This window comes from Diorhabda sublineata, chromosome 7, assembly GCF_026230105.1.
Source record: "Diorhabda sublineata isolate icDioSubl1.1 chromosome 7, icDioSubl1.1, whole genome shotgun sequence".
In the NCBI taxonomy this organism is placed as follows: domain Eukaryota; kingdom Metazoa; phylum Arthropoda; class Insecta; order Coleoptera; family Chrysomelidae; genus Diorhabda; species Diorhabda sublineata.
This window is the reverse complement of record NC_079480.1, coordinates 32,931,501-32,951,027: the sequence shown is the minus strand read 5'-3', so window position 1 is coordinate 32,951,027 and position 19,527 is coordinate 32,931,501. Positions and strand designations below refer to the sequence as shown.

Below are 19,527 nucleotides of genomic sequence, written 5' to 3'. Positions count from 1 at the left end.
GAAAACTAGGTAATTTAAGAATTCTTAATCAATTTATCTAACCTTGTCGCTTTGGACAATATAAACTTGCTTAATGTCAACCTTATGACATTTGACGTTGAATTGACAGAATGCGTTCTGCAACAGATGTTTTGGTCAGGCACTAGAATCCTTTTAACATCTGTACCACTTGAATTTTGTAAGGGTGATTATGCAAATCTGACCTGAAGATCCTTTGGACAGACTTGTCGAAAATTCCAAGAGCTGCAATCTGTCAACACGCTCACCTTCGTGGTTGTTTTCCTACAACAACCCTTATGCATTCAACATTCTCAGGAGTTCGAAAGGATCTTTTTTACTCGTTGTTTTACCGATATTTTCCAAATTTGTCCTCTACTTTATTGAATTTAAACTAGGCACTAGCTGATTGCGATTAACTTCGAAATAAGTACGAAAACGACACTGAGCTGCTACATAGTTATCGATATGGTAAAACGCGGTAACCTTGTAAAGTTTCCCCGTCCATTTTCTACGCCATTTTAAAATCTGTTCGCTCACTCATACCTGATAATTTGGTTTAGTTTTGTAACAAATTAACTAGTTGTCTACTTTAATCTAATTAATTTTTTCATTCTAGTTTTTCCGAATTTAACGTTGATTTGATCACATTTGTATTTGTATTTCAGACATGCTTACCGAAAACGGCGGGAACTCTTTGTCGATCCGCAGATTACGAATGCGATCTTCCTGAATATTGCACGGGACAATCAGAATATTGTCCAGAGGATAATTACAAATTAGATACCGAATCATGTGACGGAGGAAGAGCTTTCTGTTATCACGGTTTCTGTAGTACAAGATCCGATCAGTGTAAATTGTTATGGGGCGATACGGGGAAATCCAGCGACGATCAATGTTATATGATGAACATCAAGGGCAACAGACACGGAAACTGCGGCTACGATAAATTAACCCAAACATTCTTCAAGTGTGAAAACGAGTACGTTGTCAAATAATTACGAGATTTATACCAATTTTTAACTTTGATTTCATTTTTTTTTTCAGGAGTGTTTTATGTGGTATGTTGCACTGTAAACATTTGAACGAAAGATTAGAATTCGGCATGGAATCAGTTGCTATACTATCCCATACTTTCATTAACAAAAAAGGCTCGATCATTCCTTGTAGAACGGCCATCGTAGATTTGGGAATAAATCAAGTTGATCCTGGATTAACTCCTGATGGTGCATTATGCGGGGACGGAAAGGTATTTCCTATAATTTTTATTTACATCAATTTTCAATTTATACAAATTTCATTCCTATAATATACGAGGGTGGTTCAAATATAAACCCCAGACCCAAATGTATGATCTTCCGCTTTCCGAAAAGGTCGAGAACTTGACACATGCGCGCCGCTCCAGAACAAGTGTTACCGATGAAAACGTCAGCGAAACTTTGAAATTCTACTTTCCTCGTTCTATAATTTCATATGTGATGTTTTGGCTTGAAGTTTTTGTAGTATGTGTCAGATTTTTCCTTTGTCAGGATATTTTCCTCTCTATCTAATAGATTATGCAGTCACTTGGACATAATAGTTTTTTCTATTTTAACTTGTGTGCAACCTGTTTTTTACGTTTCAAAATATTTCAGATGTGTGTTAATCAAAAATGTATGTCGGTCTCCAGTTTAAGGAAGCAAGGTCCGCATTGTCCCGATGATTGTAATGGTAACGGCTGGTGTAACAACAGAGGCAATTGTCATTGTAAAGACGGTTTTGCTCCTCCCAATTGCTACTATCCGGGTCCTGGAGGATCTTTGGACAGTGGTCCAGCTGCGGATCCAAATGGTCAGTATAATAACTAAAATAACTTAACTAAAAACATCCCATTTTTATTGTCGGGATATTTTGGAAATATAAATTTGGCATTATCATTATTTTTTGAAAAATATGATAGTAAGAAAAAGTGAGAATATTTGCTTGGATGAATGTTTTTTTGCAATATCAAGAACTGCTAATAAAATATTCAACTCAGTGAATTTGTGATACTTCGAAGGCTTTTGATTGGAAAAGTTCTGATGCACAGGTGACATAACTTTTAATAGGCTCCAGAGCCTTGTTGTTTTTCAACTTATCATTTCTAACCAAGGCAATATTGGATTAAGTATTTCTCTGTTATTCAGAATATCGTTGTCCAGATTAAAATTCGATAACAATCTACAGATGATGAGCTTGTAAACATGTGCAGGTCTGCAGAGTGTGATAAAAAACGTACCTCTTCTCTTCTCATTATTTTCTATAAATTTTGGACAATAACAACAAATTTTTTGAAATTCTATCTTTTAGGGCGCTCATACCTAATTTTTTTCCGTTCTAAACTTCGTATTTTCAATTTTTCATAGTATACGATCCCATGCTTTCATATTTTCAGCTCACTGTTCCTATCGGTGAGTACAAAAGCTAACCTAACCTAACCTAAAATTTGGAAATTCTATCTCCTATAACCTTGAAGTTAGGTTAATGTCTTTTCATACAAATCTTACAAATATCAAGTGCTTGGACCGAAGTTTGTCCAGGATTTTTTGATTCCTGCCTTTTGGAGTACTAAAAGAATATAAACAGTATTCACGATTCCTGGATAAATTTTCCTGGGAAAATGAGATTTTCTTTGCAAAACATGGATCCTGCCACGATATTTATCATTATTCATCAAATTTTTTTTGAACCACTTTGATGATACATAATAACGTCGAAACTAGTCATTGGTTACAAACAACTCTTTTCAGTTGAGGATATTAATATGGACAAAAAGGTCGATTGACGCTCTTCAGATGAGCACTTAGAAACCCCGCTAAAAAAATGTTGTTAACATTTGATATATTCTCAGAAAATCATGGCAGGTCCCATTTTGGTTCCATCTATGGAAACTCGAAGAATTATCCACGAATCGTTATTGCTGTCTATACTATTGAACTATTGATTAATCCCTTCCCTTCCGGTCTGATATCTCTCATGTTTGACAGCCCTGTAGTGATTGATTGAGTTAAAAGTGAGTAATATAATAGAACGAGAGCAATATTAATATTTATGTAAATATGTTGTAGCTCGTCAAGGACTCGTAGCAGGACTGTTCATCTTCTTCCTGGGCATAGTGCCTTTGGTAGCGATTACGGCATTCCTATTCTATTATGCTCGACATAATCTGCGCTTCGGTAGAAAAAAATCGCCACAATCAACGTATGTACCACAATGGTTACAGCATGCTTTTAAAGGTTTTGGTTCATCCGTCAAAGCATCTTCTTCTATTCCTTCTGTCTCAGCGGCTATTAACACTAAAAAAGCGGACATAGTACTTGTAAACGGATCAGTTTCATCAACTAATAACGAATGTATTTATAGGAGTAATACTATCAATAAAAACGACGTAAAATCTGAATGCAGACTTTCTTTAAAATCCATCAAAAAGTTGAGACGTATTTCAAACAAAATTATGAACGATGATAAGAATTTAGTTGTGAATGACGATATATGCGACAATAAAGTCCCAATGGACCCTAAAATTGATCCCAAATCCGAACGAAGATTCTCATTAAAAAATTTAAAACATTTAAAGTTAAATACAAATCTTTCACCCGTTCAAACCGATGAAGTTGGCGGTAACAGCCCTTTAACATGTGAGACTGTTTTAGACGATAGCGATCATGCAAATGTTCTATCTGTCAAAGATCTGGCGAAAAGACTTGATAATGTTGCTGGTACTTGGAAAGGTTAATTTATACTTTTCAAATCAAACGAAATAAATCACTTCTGCAAATAGAAATTTATTATTCTTTTTGTACTTGAAATGCACATAATATGGCTGGATAACTTTTTCAAATAAGAATAATTTCGCATCTACTTCTAGGTATCCCCTTCACGATCCCAGGTGCTATATAATCATATCATTTTTCATTTATGTAAATATGTTTTGTAAATATAAAAATATATTTAAACTATTGCAAAATAATCCTCTTCTTCAATGACAGTTACAGTAAAGTGGGCTAACCATCAACTTTTCATCTTCTTCATGGTGCCATCTTCCTTTAGCTTTTTGTACCTCTAATTCTCGTTTTTCTTATGTATCTGCATACAGGGTGGGAATCCTTATTTAGTCATCTTGGAATATTATCTGGTTGTGTTCAACAAAAGTATAAATAACAATTTTATTATTGGTAAATGATAATGAGATTATCCGTTTTTATCGTCCTGGCAGCGCATGGTTAGAAAATTTATTCTTATTCAAGCTATCCTGCAATATATCTTATTTTGGATTATTTTTTATGCAAACAAATCCTCATTCTGCCATCGGACACCCGTTACATGAAATATAAAAACTTTGATAATGTTTTGGTAATATTTTTTTGAGATTTTGCATTACCAGCTCTAAATTCAGTCTCAAAAAATACTCTTCTCCTATAAATCCATTTTAAATGGTTTTGGGTCTTTTTGTGAATGTTATTTTTATGTAGTTTTTTATGCATGACTAATGATTCAGTTTTTTAAATCTTATTCATAAGTTAGAATAATTTGATTTTAATGTATTAACTCTAGAGACAAAATTGATCTCGTAGTATTAAATTTTTTTGTTATATAAAATTTAAACACTGCCTTACGTAATTCTAAAATTATTAACTGCTTTACAAAAGTTGTGGAAATTCATAAATTCTGAGATTAATTACCACCACCACCACCACCATTTTCAGAAAATTTCCAATGAAGATGACATTACCCCTGTCAAGGCTATGGCTTCCAAAAAAAGAGACACCAAAGCTCTTGTAAGTGCATAGGTGAAAAAACATAATTACTCTTAAAACATACTGTTCTAGCTACCTGTATGAAGAAAAAGAGCTCACTCAGATATGCCGTCATTAATTGTGTTTTCACTTGTCGCTCCTGGAATAAGACTGAGCATGAACATTAACCGAGGCAAACACATGTACTCAAAATGTTTTTTTTTAATCCAAAATAATTAAGTCGAGATTTAAGTTATTAGATTTAAATGTGTCTGTTGATGAACAGCAGTTCAGAAAGCGGAAGAGTGGTATCGACTGGTCCGTGTGCCTTATGCCAAGATAACACAAACGAAAAACTTCAAAACCCTGAAGATAACAAGAGATCACGAAAAGATGAGGCCCTTGCTACTGTAAAGAGGAACGTTCCACAGTTTCATTAGTTAACAATGGTACAAGAAGTGTATGTAGCGACAAATTGAATACTTCAAGAGATCTGTCTTCATCTGAGAAAGTGCCTTCCACTAGATCAGTATTAACACGCGGCAATTTGACACAATGTAAGTGATATTGTGGAACCTGGTTGTTTATTTTTGGGAAAAACCTGGTACGAGGAAGCACCAACTTCAGAAAATATACAAGGAAGATGACACTATCCCTGTCAAGGCTATGGCTTCCGAAAAAAGAGACGCCAAAGCTCTTGTAAGTGCATGAGTGAAAAAACATAATCACTCGTACAACACGCCGCTCTAACTATCTGTATGAAGAAAATGTGAGAAAATTAAAGCTCACTCAGAAGTGCTATCATTTATTGTGTCTCATAAACATGAAGTCAAAAACAGCCAAGCAAATACTCCAGTCTTCGTTTTCACGACCTTGAGAATGTCATTGTCGACTTTAGTCGAAGCAGTTGCAAATATACCCAAGAAATTGAACATTCCATCGATTACAGGGGATCGTCCCTAAACAACACTCCGTATGTTAAGTAAAACCGCTTGGTATGTTTCTAACCAAACAATTAGAAATTACGATAACAATGAATGACCATAAGATCTTCCACAATAAATACCGTCATTCGATGTTTTCTGATCCACTTTAGTGACTTATAGACTATTCACTGTAATGTTTTTCTTAGTTATTTATACGATTTCTATTCGTGGGGTCTCTTACGTCCTTAATTTATTTAAACACTATACACTACACTAACTTCTAATAATTCACTTATCAATATCACTTAACACTAACTTGAATAATTTATTCACTACGACTATTTGTTATAGACTGAACTGAACTGCAATACACAAACTCCTTATATGTTCCAAAAAATTTTCAAAAGTTCTAGAAAATAAAGAAACAAGACCAATAAATAAATAGACCTTCCTAAAATATATTCCAAAGAAACAATGTAAATAAACGGTCTGCTATAATGAAAACATTAATACTCAGAACTCAGAGAATAAAACAAAATTTTTAATATGATTCCAAAATTTATGAAATTCCCTAATTTTTGTGGAGCAAGAACAAAAGGAAAGAAACATCAGGATTTAGAAAATTTGTCACGTTTTATATACTAATTTTATTTTCAGAACTAATTTTCTAAACCAATTATTAATTGTTTTGAATAACTTCGCTAACACTTTTTTCACAAACACTCTTATCAATGTTGTCCAGTACATTTTATTTTAAATTTTGTATTATGTTTTTTACTTCACTTCTCTGTAGTGTAGTTGCTTTCTTCTTTATGTAGTGCTACTTTTGTAAACTTTTGTAATATATTTCTGCTCTTTCTATTTCTTCTTACTTTTTGTTTTGCATGCGTTAAGAAATGTGTTTTTTTTTCTGTTCCAAAAGAATGTTTACAAATATACGCACAATAAGGTAGGTATTTATACAGGGAGGGTCATGAAGAACTTTACATTTACAGCTCATTTGCTTTTTCAAGTTTTTTCATGATGGTATTAGCTAAACTTAGAAATTCCAGGACTGGCTTTGGAAATATTAATTTAGGGATTCGTATTGATTATTGCATCCTGTATAATATATTTTTCATATGCAAGAACTAATTATGGAACTACATAATTAACCAATGAAAACTTTTATGAGTTATAATGAGTACCTACAACATAATCTAATCTTGATATTTATAAATCACGTGTCACGAAGTTTTTCCGCGATGTATTTTTAAACAACGTAACCCATGAGTTCCCAAATATGTTTTTTTTCGCTTTTTGTAAACTTTAACTAAATTTTTTACATGTTACTGAACTAAAACAAAAAGCATATTTTTTTCTACATGAACGTTCATTTATAAAAAAAACCGTGTTGCAAAATGGTAACGTATGTATATTTTCTGAACCACTGTTGGTCTTCAAAACTGCAAAAAAAGTTTTAAACACATAAAATATGATTTTTCTTTTCATTTTTACGTTCAGAATTTATTGAGAAAAACCTTTTTTGTAGGCCGTTTAATTTCCTACAGAAATATCTATTTCTTTTTACTATAATAATTCGTTGAAATACATTAGAATTCCAAAAAAAAAATCCCGTGTAATTTAAACGGGAAATAAAAAATCACGATGCTGCACTTCTAAATATTGATATTAAGAGCTCAAACTTTACCAGAATTTTTTTTTTTCGTCATCTTGGACGATATTTTCGTAGTAGCTAAAAAAATAAAAGTTGTTTTAGCCTACACTAGAAAAGATGACACTTTTTGGTAGCCCTCCCTGAGGGATTCTACATATGATAGAATTACGTAAAGTTCCTCATGACTCACCCTGTATTATTTCAATTATGTAATTTTAAAATACATTTTTATAATGTCCACTAACTAGAGGTTTTGAAAACCAGTATATTTTGAGGAAAAAATTTACATCAAGTAGGTATTGAAAATATGTTGCAAAACTGGTTTTTACTCAAATTTAAAGAGAAAACAAATTATAATAAAAATTGAAACTCAGTATAAAATAGACAGATTGAATGAAAATTTAAACTACTAGGGTGTTTACTTTCTATTTCTTATATCCATGCCATTTTTCTTTCTCCTAAATGCAATTGTATTTTCCCAAGATTTCTTTGGTCGTCCCATTTTTCTCTTTTCCATTTCTTGTCAAATCCCTTCTACCGGTCTATTGTTCTCCATTCTACGAAAGTGTCCAAACCATCTAATCCTTTGTTTTTCAATTTTTATTCTATCTTTTCGTTTCTTATTCATTTATACATGTTCATGTTGGTTTTTTATCATATTTCTTTACAGAAAATTTCTTTTCAACGCATAATAAAGTTTGACTGCCGCGCTGATTCCTTCATTCACCTCGTTCTATATAAATATTCGAATCTTTTCACTGGTTCCAACTATATTTCATCTATTTCGATTTGTTTTTGTTTCTTCACTACCATTATTGTTGTCTTTTCCATATTGATATTCATGTTCCTCGATTTTAATACATGTTTAAATATTAGTAAATTATATTTCAATTCATTTTCATTGTTAGCTAAATCGTCTGTAAAAACAATTCAGAGATTCCAATTATTTCCATAATTCTATTTCACTTCTTTCAATACATTATCCATTATCATAATCATCAACTCCTCTTTGTTGTTTTGGTTTCCTCGAACGCTGTCAAATACTTTTTAGATTTCTATAAAACCGAGATATACTTTTTTATTTGTTTTTAGTTTTTTTCTGTATTATTTGTTTCAAGATAAATACATAGTCTCGTCTACTTTTTCCTTGCCTAAGCCGCTTTGCGATTCCTATAATTGGTTGTCTTTGATTTTCCTTATCAACTAAACAATTGATTTTTATTTATTATTGATCAAATTGAGGTTATTTTTTTGTTAGTAACGCATTTTATTTGTTATATTGACAGGTCGAAATCTCCTTCAAAATCAAGAGGGCCACCACCGTTCGCATCAGAAGAAGCAAAAAGAACAGAAGACAATCATTCACTACTTCGAGAAGAGTCGCCTCCACCAGGTGGTTTTATCGGTCTATCTAATAACTTCTTTGGTAATTTCAAAGGATTTTCAATCAGTCCATTGAAGAACGAAGTGCAACCAAATCGATCCGCACCTCCTCCGCCTGTTGTTACCCCAATTCCCAAATCTACAAAAGTAACAACTTCCCAAGAACCGAAACAAGGCATATTTAGCAATTCAATCCAGAAATATAACTCCTTTAGAAAGAGTAATACACTGTCTGGAGGAGTATCTACTGTAAACAACGTATCTGCGGCTCCTGCTTTACCACCACCTAATCCTGGAAGTCAAGCAAAACCAATAATTTCATCTCCAATACTAGAGAATTCTACTTGTACAGCTAAAGAACTAGTGTCACCTTTAAAAAATGCTCCAAAGGTTCCCATCAGAGCCGCCCCTCAAGCTCCTGTAGAAGTATCAAGGCCTCTATCCACACCAAATACTTTATCCACTTCCAACGTTTCAACAACAAATATGTCGGAAGAATCAAAACGTCCTAAAGAAAGTGTTAGTACCAGTACTTTGAATAGAATAGCTTCTTTTCTAAAACCAGTAGATAAAAAACCTTCTGTAGTTCAAAAATCGAATCAAGTAAAAGCCACCAAAGTAAAAGATAAAGAAACTTTACGTAACATAGAAATTTCTAACCCCATACCTCAAACTCACATAGAAATTTCCGTAACAGCCTTACCAGTCGATAACATAGGTACTAAAAATGTGGTTATGCGCGCACAGAGCATGCGTGCTACAAAACAAAGCGACAGACCGCATATACAGACATTCGGCTCTATGCGGCAACCTAGTGGATTCAAAAGACCTGTTAGTATACCTTCTGGGAATCGTCCTAAAAACCCACCACCCCCGAGACCCTCATTAGAGGAATCGCAAGAGAAATCTGACAACTCCGATCAATATGATGACTGTTTAAATGAAGAAATTTCCTTAGCTAAGAACAATCCCAGTGGAGATAATATTTATGCAGTAATAGAGGAATCTCCCGTATCTCCAATACCCCTTAAATCGCCCGAAACACATCCGAACAATTCTAGTTCCAGTGAAAGTATGGGTTTACTGGGAGAAATAGTTACAGAAATACAAAACAGAAATTTCGATTCAATATATTCGACTTCGACTTTAGCTAGAAAGAAAAGGGAAGAAGAAGAGAAAATGAAAAATCAATTGTCACCAGATTCCTCTGAAACGTACGTAAATACGTCAACTTTACATTATCCGGACAGCGAGTACAGTAATATGAGCGGAAATTTAAAATCTAGTGCCAGTTCAACTTCTAGTGGATATATTCTACCATCTTCTATAAACGTGCCCGTAAAAGAAGAACTGAAAAAAGTAGAAGAAATTAAACCTAATTTAAGTTCTTTCAAAGCAGATACTAAACCACCAAACAAACCATTAACGACGGGGTTTAAACCAGCACAAATAAATTTAAAAAAAATCGATATGTCACCAGAAAGAAACAAATCAAAAACATCCTCTTCCCCAACAAATAAAACACCTCCTAAGTCAATCAGTAGACAAATTACTCCTCCAAATTTGCGCACTAGAAAGCCGTCTCCTACGAGGCCGACTCCCCCGGTACAAAAAACCAATCGTTCGGTTACGAACAGCCCGGATTTAGTAACCAGCTGCAACACTAATTCCTCTAAACCGCCCGACGTATTAGGTGGTGGTTCGGTAAATAAAAAACCAACTATAACAAGTGCTAAACCTACAGTGCCCTTATCTAAAGTTAAAAATAACCTCAAACCTGTGAATTCCAAATCGCAAGAAAAAAAAAGTGAAGTGGTAGCTAATAAACTCGGTAAAAACAATTCTGATACCGGCAACAGTGCGAAAAGTTCGACGGGTTTTCGGAACGCAGCAAGGTCGAATTCGAATGTTGCAACGCTGCAACAAAAATTCGAGAATAAAAGTAGCGCTAGTTGAATCAAATGATGCGTTCTTCGATGATATATCATAAGTTGATTAATAATAATCGATTACCTAATATTGCGTTTTATATTTGATCCATTATTATTATTATTATTATGAATCAAAAAGTATAAAAATTAAATAGGTAAAAAACGTGCATGATTCACTAAACCAAAAATAACAAGAAAATGGCTTTATGTTTGTCATACAGAGTGAGTTTTATGTATGGAACCACTGAATTATCTCGGAAACGGTTTGTCTTGTGATACGGCCTGTATAATGGTGGTATTTACATTGTTGTTAGATCTTTTTCCGGAAAAATAATGAACTTTGTTATATCTATACCTAAATGCCATAATTTCGAAGTTATAGTTACATTTACAGTACCTCCAACAAAGTTACAATAAATTTTGTACATTTAAGTTAAAACTTTAAATGTTTGTGTTATGTTAGAAGTAGATCCACATTTGTGAAGCAGAAAAATTACGAATTTTAGAAAACATACAGTAAAGACGATTATAGCAGATGCTCAACATGTTGTCTATACATTTTGCAACATCCCTGACTTCTTAATTCTTCTCATCTTTGTAGTAATCCTATCTTTTAATTCCTGAATATTGGCAGGTTTTGTTTTGTAAACTATGTTTTTTAAGTAACCCGACAGAAAATAGTCTAAAGGATTCATGTCGGGTGATCGCGGGGGCCATTGCCTCACCACACACGCATAGTGTCGATACTTGTCCAGTACTCAAGTGTAGATCGTCTTCTAACAGGACACAAACATCTAAAGATTTGTTTTCAGTTGATGCAGTTTTTCTTCGTTCTACTTTTTTACCAATTTACTGACAATAGATCTTGTTATGGGATTTCGGTTAGGATATAAATTATTATCTTGTTGACTTCTACGTCTATCACCATATCCTAATATTATTAAAATATCAAATTGTTCTTTTTCAGATAAACGATCCATTGTGATTTTCAATAAACTTCAACAAAAATAATTCAAAAAACACAAAATATATAGAGTGATCTATTTGAAATAACACATTTCATTATTTTTCAGGAAAAAGGAAAGATCTAACAACAATGTAAATATTACCAGAATACCGACGGAAGTTTGTACAGAAAAACTTATAAAAATCGTACAAACCGTTTCCGAGATAAAGGCGTTAAATACCGGGTGTATCATTATTAATAGCGTTAGAAATAATACATCCAACAGAAGAACAATTCAATTCTACATGAAAACCTATGAATGATAATACACGTAAGCACCATTCATCACTGGGTGCCCGTCAAAACAATATTCGTTTTTTCTAATCCAAGGTTCCCAGCAAAATTTGCCTGATAAATTTCCTGACTTTCCCTGACCAAAACTCAAAAAATTCCCTGACCAAAAGGTACGCGCAAAATCAGCTTGGATTACTTAATGTTAATAGTAGTATTAATCATTATTATTTGCATTAATTAAATTAATTTAAAAGCATTTTCAATTAGCTTCAGATTGATTTTTATAAAAAATTAATAAAAACTTAGAAAGAGAAAATAACTAACAGAAGCAGATTAATCCATCTAATCTAGAAGCTAAGAATTAAATTAAAGCAACATTCTTTTTCAGAGGCACCAAAAAAAATTCTTTTCAGAGGCGCCAACTAGTGAGAAACACAGCAAAATATTTCAGAAGCGCCATCTGGTGAGACGTAGCGCAAGGATTTTCTAAAATCTGGAGTTACTCCAGATTTTACTTTATTTTAGGATTTTCCCTGACTTTTTGAAATTTTTTGTAAATTTCACTGACTTTTTGAGAATATTTCCAAATTTCCCTGACTTTTCCTGACCATTTAGCAATTCCCTGACTTTCCCTGATTTTCCAGGTCGCTGGCAACCCAGTAATCAATGTATCTCAAGTAAAAGCTGCTTCTTATTTCGAAAAAGGTCAGCTGGGATTAAAGGGACATAAATAGGATCCTTTTTGAATTCCCGAAACTAGATATAACATGGCATCAGATTTGGCGATCGAGGAGGCTATTGTCTACTTACGTATTAATTGAAACTCCAGTGTCTATGAATTCAATTTGATTTCAATAACTAAAAAAATGTATAAATGTAAACTTAACATATATTTTCTTAACTATCGAGGTTGAAGTAAAACTTTATTCTTCATTGTTATTAGGTTTTCTGACAAGCTATGTAATTCTGATAGTGGGTATTTTCCCTCTGCTACGGCGAAGGGCTCTAACCCTGTCAGACATCGAAAAAAGTAAATTTTGGACCGGCATAACATCCTATTCTAAATAGCTCATAGATCCATTTAACGCTAAAAAAATTTAAAAAGCAAACAACAATCGCATCGTTCGAAAACTTTAGTCGAATAGTGAGAAGATAAAACGCAAAGTGAAGTAATCGATTATTGATTGATAAGATCAACGTTAATTACACGAAATTTTGAAAAATTTGCGATATTTCAAAATTTAACTATAGGCATACTTTAAATTATTATAAAATAGCAACCAATAGTTTCTAATTGTTATAAATGATTCCATTTTATAATAAAATCATAAAACATATACACTATACTGTTTCAAAAAAATCGATTATCTTTTTTCTCATTAATATTTTTGAAATGACGGAAAAAAATCCTGTAAAATATAGAGCTCTTAATATCAAGGGATGCCGCGTCGAAAATTTCAATTTCTTATTTGATTAACTTTGGAATTCATTAACTCTTTAACTAACAAGTCATCGGACTACTTGAGTCGAACCATATTTTTGTAGAGAATTGAAGGCTCTACAAAAAAGAATTCTTATAATTTTTTGATATATTTACTTTTTCAAAAGTTATTTAACGCTAAAGATGGATTCATTTAAAATTTTTACATTTTTCTAATTTTCCGACGAAACCATCAACTTTGTGATAAAATTTAATACAACTTTTTTTGTAGAAAATTTAATTTCCTATAACTTATTCCTTGAAAAATTTTCGAAATTTTTTACAGATCGTAAGTTATTTGTAAAAAACTAAAAACCTCCCATAACTTTTGAACGGCTTGACTGATTTAATCGCGGTTGACGCCATTTGAAAGGGCTAGACTGAACTTAGATTTTGACTTAAAAAAACTACGAAAAAAAATTTTTTAATATGGTTTTTTTGGAATAACTAAACGGCTTTACCGACCGATTCGAAAAACTAATCAGCTCAAACATCAAAAAATCACGTCGATCGCCACCAAGCCGGTCAAAATCGGTTGATTCGTTCGTGAGTTACGATCTGTAAAAAATATTAGAAATTTTTCAAGAGATAAGACAAAATCTACCGATCCGAATCGGTCCAAACAGTAGTCAAAATCTAAGTTCAGTCAAGCCCTTTAGAATGACGTCAACTGTGATCAAATCGGTCAAGCCGTTGAAAAGTTATGGGAAGTTTTTAGTTTTTTACAAATAACTTATGATATGTAAAAAACATCGAAAATTTTTTAGGAGATAAGTTATAGGAAATTAAATGTTTTACAAAAAAAGTCCTACTAAATTTTCTCAAGAAGTTGATGGTTGCTTTGGAAAATTAGAAAAATGTAAAAATTTTAAATCAATACATCTTTAGCGTTAAATAACTTTTGAAAAAGTGAATATATCAAAAAATGATGAGAATCTTTTTTTGTAGACCTCTACAAATATGTTCTGACTCAACTAGTCCGATGACTTGTTAAAAGAGTTAATGAATTCCAAAGTTAGAAAAAAAATTCCATGTTAATCAAATGGGAAATTGAAATTTTCGACGAGACTCTTCTTGATATTAATATTTTTCAGGATTTTTTTTTCGCAGCACTGTGGGTAAGTATACGCAACAGCAAATATTTCAAGATCCCGCAGCAAAATTACTGATCAGTCGACAGAATAAAATGTTTATAGAATGTTAGTACTTACCGTTACCGATAAGAAAATGTCCCCCTGTTACATTTCGGCGGTAGCTTCTGTAACGAACATGACTCCTGCCCAGATGTTGCCAACTACAACAGTAGAGGTACAATTCCAAAAAAATTCAGTTACTTAGTAGCGTCTACTTCTTCTGATGTTACTCGATTAAGAGTTTATACAAGATTACTTTATTCATAAAATAACATAACTGAAATTAGACAAACTTATTGTCATGAGACATTGCAGTTTACAATGCTCTCAAGTGAGCTGTTTCGGAGGTCTCCACATATATGGCGCTACTATGATTAATCTTTTTAATTATTAATACAACAATAATAAGAACTACAAGAAGTTTTGGGAAGTGCCTTCGGTATTATTTCAGAGCTATTCTCTTTTTTGAGTAGCTTTACAGTTGCAACAAGATTCAGTCATCCTGTACTAGATTGATATGAAGTACTGAACACAATTGATATCCAATTATGACCAGCCAATACCAGAAAACGTCTTAGAAACCTCCCAATATTGTTCAGCGACAAACACAACTGTGACCAGTACAGATACCAATGCATTTTCACCAATATGTGTAGCTTCAATAAGCAAAACATTCATACCATTGTGATTTATAGAAGTAACATCACAAATTTGATAAATTGATAGTCTCTTAAAGCTGATTCAGAAACTACGAAAAAAAAGAAGAAACGAAATTTGCTAAAAGACTGATGAATGATGTTAAATATGACTCTTAAGAAACCAAAAAATGACGAAAATGTGTATTACTGTCCTTTATGTGGTGAAAAATGATTACATATTATATTGATTAATTTAATCAACAGAATAAAATGTTTTTAGAATGTTAGTACTTACCATTAACGATAAGAAAATGTCCCCCTGACTAGTCTGGTTTTGTTTCATTTATGAATAAATCTTCTAAATATAAAATCTTAGTTTTTAGCCTTTCTTTTTAATCTAGTAGTATTTTATTTTTACTCAATTTTTCTTCTTCATCTTTTTTCGTATTTTTCAGTTTTAAGGGACTATAGATTTTGTGATGTTCCTTTCGCCAGATTTTCTATAGATCACAATGGTATGAATGTTTTGCTGGTTGAAGCTACACGTTTCTAAAACGTTTTCTAGTCATAATTGGATAATGTCAATTATGCTCAGTACTTCACATCAGATCTGGTACAGGATAACTGATATAGAAATGATTAGGTAACTAATATCAAGATAATTATATATCCGTATCAAAATGTTATATAAATTAGAACGATTTCATTGTTAAACCATGTGGAATAAGCTTGGGTTTCTCAATATTCGCATATTTTTCTCAATTTCTTCAATGTGCAAATGTGTGTATTCAATTTGTGACTAGAATTTCATCGCCAGGTGTTGAATATTAATAAGTCATAGTAGTTAAACCCACATTTTGATAATTTGTGATATAATATAATCAATTGCATGAATTTCTGGAACCGTTGGTAATGTCCTGTCACCAGTTTCATGCGCAGTTTGAAATTATCCGTTCGCAGTGCTAATAAAACACGTTGGGATTCAAAATTCTGTTGGGGAGCACTGATTTTCAATTCTGTCTCTTATACATAACCTAATTTTTAATTTTGTAAATAGATACTTGAAACTTTTAGTATTTTAATGAAATTATTAAACTTTCATTATTACTAAGGATAATTTTATATCTTTGCCATTAAAATAATACTAAAATATTATAAATTGTTTATCCATAATTACCTTATCATTGAAGTTTTATAATCTAAACTAGTTCTTCCTATAGGCGATAGGATTAACTAGCAGGTCAAACTAGTTGATCCTGAAATATGGATACTCTAGAATAAACTAATATGGCCTAGTCTAAACATTATAGTAATGCATCTAAATGTTCTTGATTTTAAGACTCTTCTGTTTCAAATTAGTTTTTTTGATAGTTTTTAAAAGAAAGATAAATTTTGATGTTTCGACTTTTCGTCAAGCGTTTGTTAAAATAAAAACTATTAAAAAAAAAACTAATTTTGAAACAGAAGAGACCTAAAATCAAGAACATTCAGATGCACTAATATATCAAAAGGTCTAAGAAATAAGAAATTGAAGAAAATTATAGTATATTTTGAAAATCAAAATAAATAGATAAACTGAATAAAATATTCTGTTATTAGAAAAATAATCATTTTTATTAAAACAATAGGGGAATGTGGGGCAAAGTGTGAGGGTTAACAACCAATTAACAGTTTTTCATACATTCTATTACTTTATTAAATTATTACTTTAATAAATATCACAAATTTTAAACACTCGCAATAATGGAACTTTAAATTTTTAGGTTTTTTTTATTGCAGTCTAGTGTTTTAATATAATAACAATATAAATTTTTATTTTAAAATGATCTGCCCCCTACACAGAACCAGCATACATAAATTTTCTTCTTATTTCATGTTTGTATACTAAGCTTCTATCTATGTCTTTATGTTTTCTAAAATTTCTTAGAAATGAGACCTCGACAAAGGCATTATCCAAACTTAGTATTTTGGCAGCAAATTCTTTTTTTATTTTCTCATTTTCAATCTCGACCAGAGCAAAATCACCGACCCCATAGTCAGCAGAAAGTTTTGGCTCTGCATCCTCTTCGCCACTCTCGGTTTCCGATTCATGCCACTCGCAATCCGAGCCAGAGGAGTCCTGGCAGAGCTGCTTCCCATCTATATCGGAATCAAACGATGAATGGCGACGGTTCTTTTTCACCCTTTTACTGGAAGGTTCAAAGGTTAATTTTTTTAACTTCTTTAACCGGACGTGTCGTTGGATTTTTTGAATCCATAAGCTCTTTCAAATAAGGAGAATCGGTTATTACGGCCGTCTTGCCAGTTCTTCTGTTTTTTGTTTCTTTTCAACCTACTGTTTTTGGTAGAGATAGAATATCCTCAGGGGTGGTAACAAGAGAAGATGGGCTTAGCCTTGTATGAAATGTTGATGGCGTTGTTTGGTCTAGAGGAGCAGCTGGTATGGAGGTATTTTCTTGTTGTGGACGATCAGTTGTAGTGGCATCATAAGCTTCCTCAAGGAAAATATAAGGATTGATTGAAGGGGAAGACCCCTGTTCTTCTAAATGACGCAACTGCTGCCTGTGTAGTCTCTACCCTCATATATGCTTCCCCAAAAATAGAGCTGATATCTTTCAATGTGATTCTTTCCCGACCTCACAGTTTGTGCATAAAAGGTGTTCAGTGGCTTCATAAACTCCACGTCCAATGATTGAAGTCGATGGGATGTGTGAGTCGGAATGACCAAAATATGCACGTTATTTGTTCGCGCCATTTCGAAGAGTGTATGAGTGGCATGGCCATCTAATATAAGTAGAACTGGTTTTTCTTTAGTTGGTCGAGCATGGCGCAAGAAAGTCTCGAACCATATTGGGGCGAAAATTTCAGCTTGCATCCATCCTGAAGGATGTGCAACCACCGACTGTCTGGAGGAAGACCCTTCTCAAAAGCCGGGTCTTTTCTAACGCGAGGGAAGATCAGTAAAGGAGGCACATTTTGCCCAGACGCACTAAAACAGACCTTTGCCGTCACCAAGGTTCCACGTTCAGCTGATGCCAGCAGTCCCATTTGTTTCTTCCCTTTCAATGAGAGGATTTTGGGCTGTTTATTGGGAACTGTAGTTATGCCAGTTTCATCTGTATTAAACATTCGGCTTGCAGAAAATTTATATTTGTCCATTAGGTTTCCCAGGAGTTCAAAAAAGGTCCCAACATTGTTTTTATTAAAAGCGGATGCTCGAGCCAGTGAAGTATTTTCTGGTTGGCGAATTAGAATTTCCTAACCTAACCTCATGACTTTCTAGATATACTATAATGTTTAGACTAGGCCGTACTAGTTCGTTTTAGAGTGTCCATATTTTTATCAGGATCAACTAGTTTGACCTAGGCTAAACTGGTTTATCCTATCGGACTTACAACAAATTAGTTTGTACTAGGCTATACTAGATAATCTTATCGCCTATAGAAAGAATTTTAGCCTAGGCAAAACTAGTTTGTCCTGAAATCGAGTTTAGTCGGTAACATATACACTGATAAACCACTTTATCCACTAGTGGATTAATGAAAAGCACCATAACAATTCAGTGTTACTGGACATGTGACTTGGTTCCAATCTAGAAACTAAAGAAAAGTTAAAACACTGGATACACTCGCACTAACAAAGAAGGTAAAACAGTTTGACCAAAAGGAAAACCATGGCTACGGTGTTTTGGATCGTGCTTCTCGTTGTCTTCATCCTAAAAACTAGACGAAGAAGCATGTTCTCAGCTGGCACGATTCCTTATAGTGCCAATGTGGTATAACCATTTCTCCTATAAGTGGCTAGCCTTTTACCACCTATCTTAGAGTCCTGATCTGCCATCCAATAAATAATAACCTCTTTAGAGAAATGAAGATGTAGTTCAAAAGACGACGCTCCTTTACTAACAAATTGCTTCAAAATTCAGTAAAATACCTCTTGAATCTGTATTGTATATTGTCTTCCCTTGTTCTGCTTGCTCATTGAGGCTTCTAGGTGCAAAAAGTAAGGTTGTAAAGATAATTTTTTTCTATTCTAACTACGTGATGACATGTTTTAATAGAAATTCGTAGAAAGGGTTGCATGTAGTACTAAATGTAGTTTTCAAATATCTATCACGACCAACTTACCAATCTCAACCGAGGTTAGGTTAGGTATAAAAATAGAAGTGGATAATATAATGTGGGTTTAATGTACTAGTGTATTTAAATGTGTTCTAAATTATTAAATTTTTAAATTTCCTTCTAGAATTTAATCGCGGTATATATATATATATATATATATATATATATATATATATATATATATATATATATATATATATATATATATATATATATATATATCAGACTATGCATTTATTATATTTTTTGTACATATACCAAAGATTG

At 32.8% G+C, this 19,527-nt stretch overlaps 1 protein-coding gene across 2 annotated transcripts in view; it reads left to right on the top strand.

Moving 5' to 3' along the window:
* LOC130446272 (uncharacterized) overlaps positions 1-19,392 on the top strand; it is a 98,982-nt gene extending 79,590 nt beyond the window's left edge. For both annotated transcript variants that reach the window (XM_056782407.1, XM_056782406.1), the window contains exons 19-23: positions 666-979; positions 1,045-1,246; positions 1,632-1,827; positions 3,084-3,216; positions 8,621-19,392. In XM_056782407.1, coding sequence (XP_056638385.1) covers positions 666-979; positions 1,045-1,246; positions 1,632-1,827; positions 3,084-3,216; positions 8,621-10,673 — 2,898 coding nt within the window. In that variant the 3' untranslated portion in view covers positions 10,674-19,392. The remainder of the gene's footprint in view (positions 1-665; positions 980-1,044; positions 1,247-1,631; positions 1,828-3,083; positions 3,217-8,620) is intronic.
* The last annotated feature ends 135 nt before the right edge of the window (positions 19,393-19,527 follow it).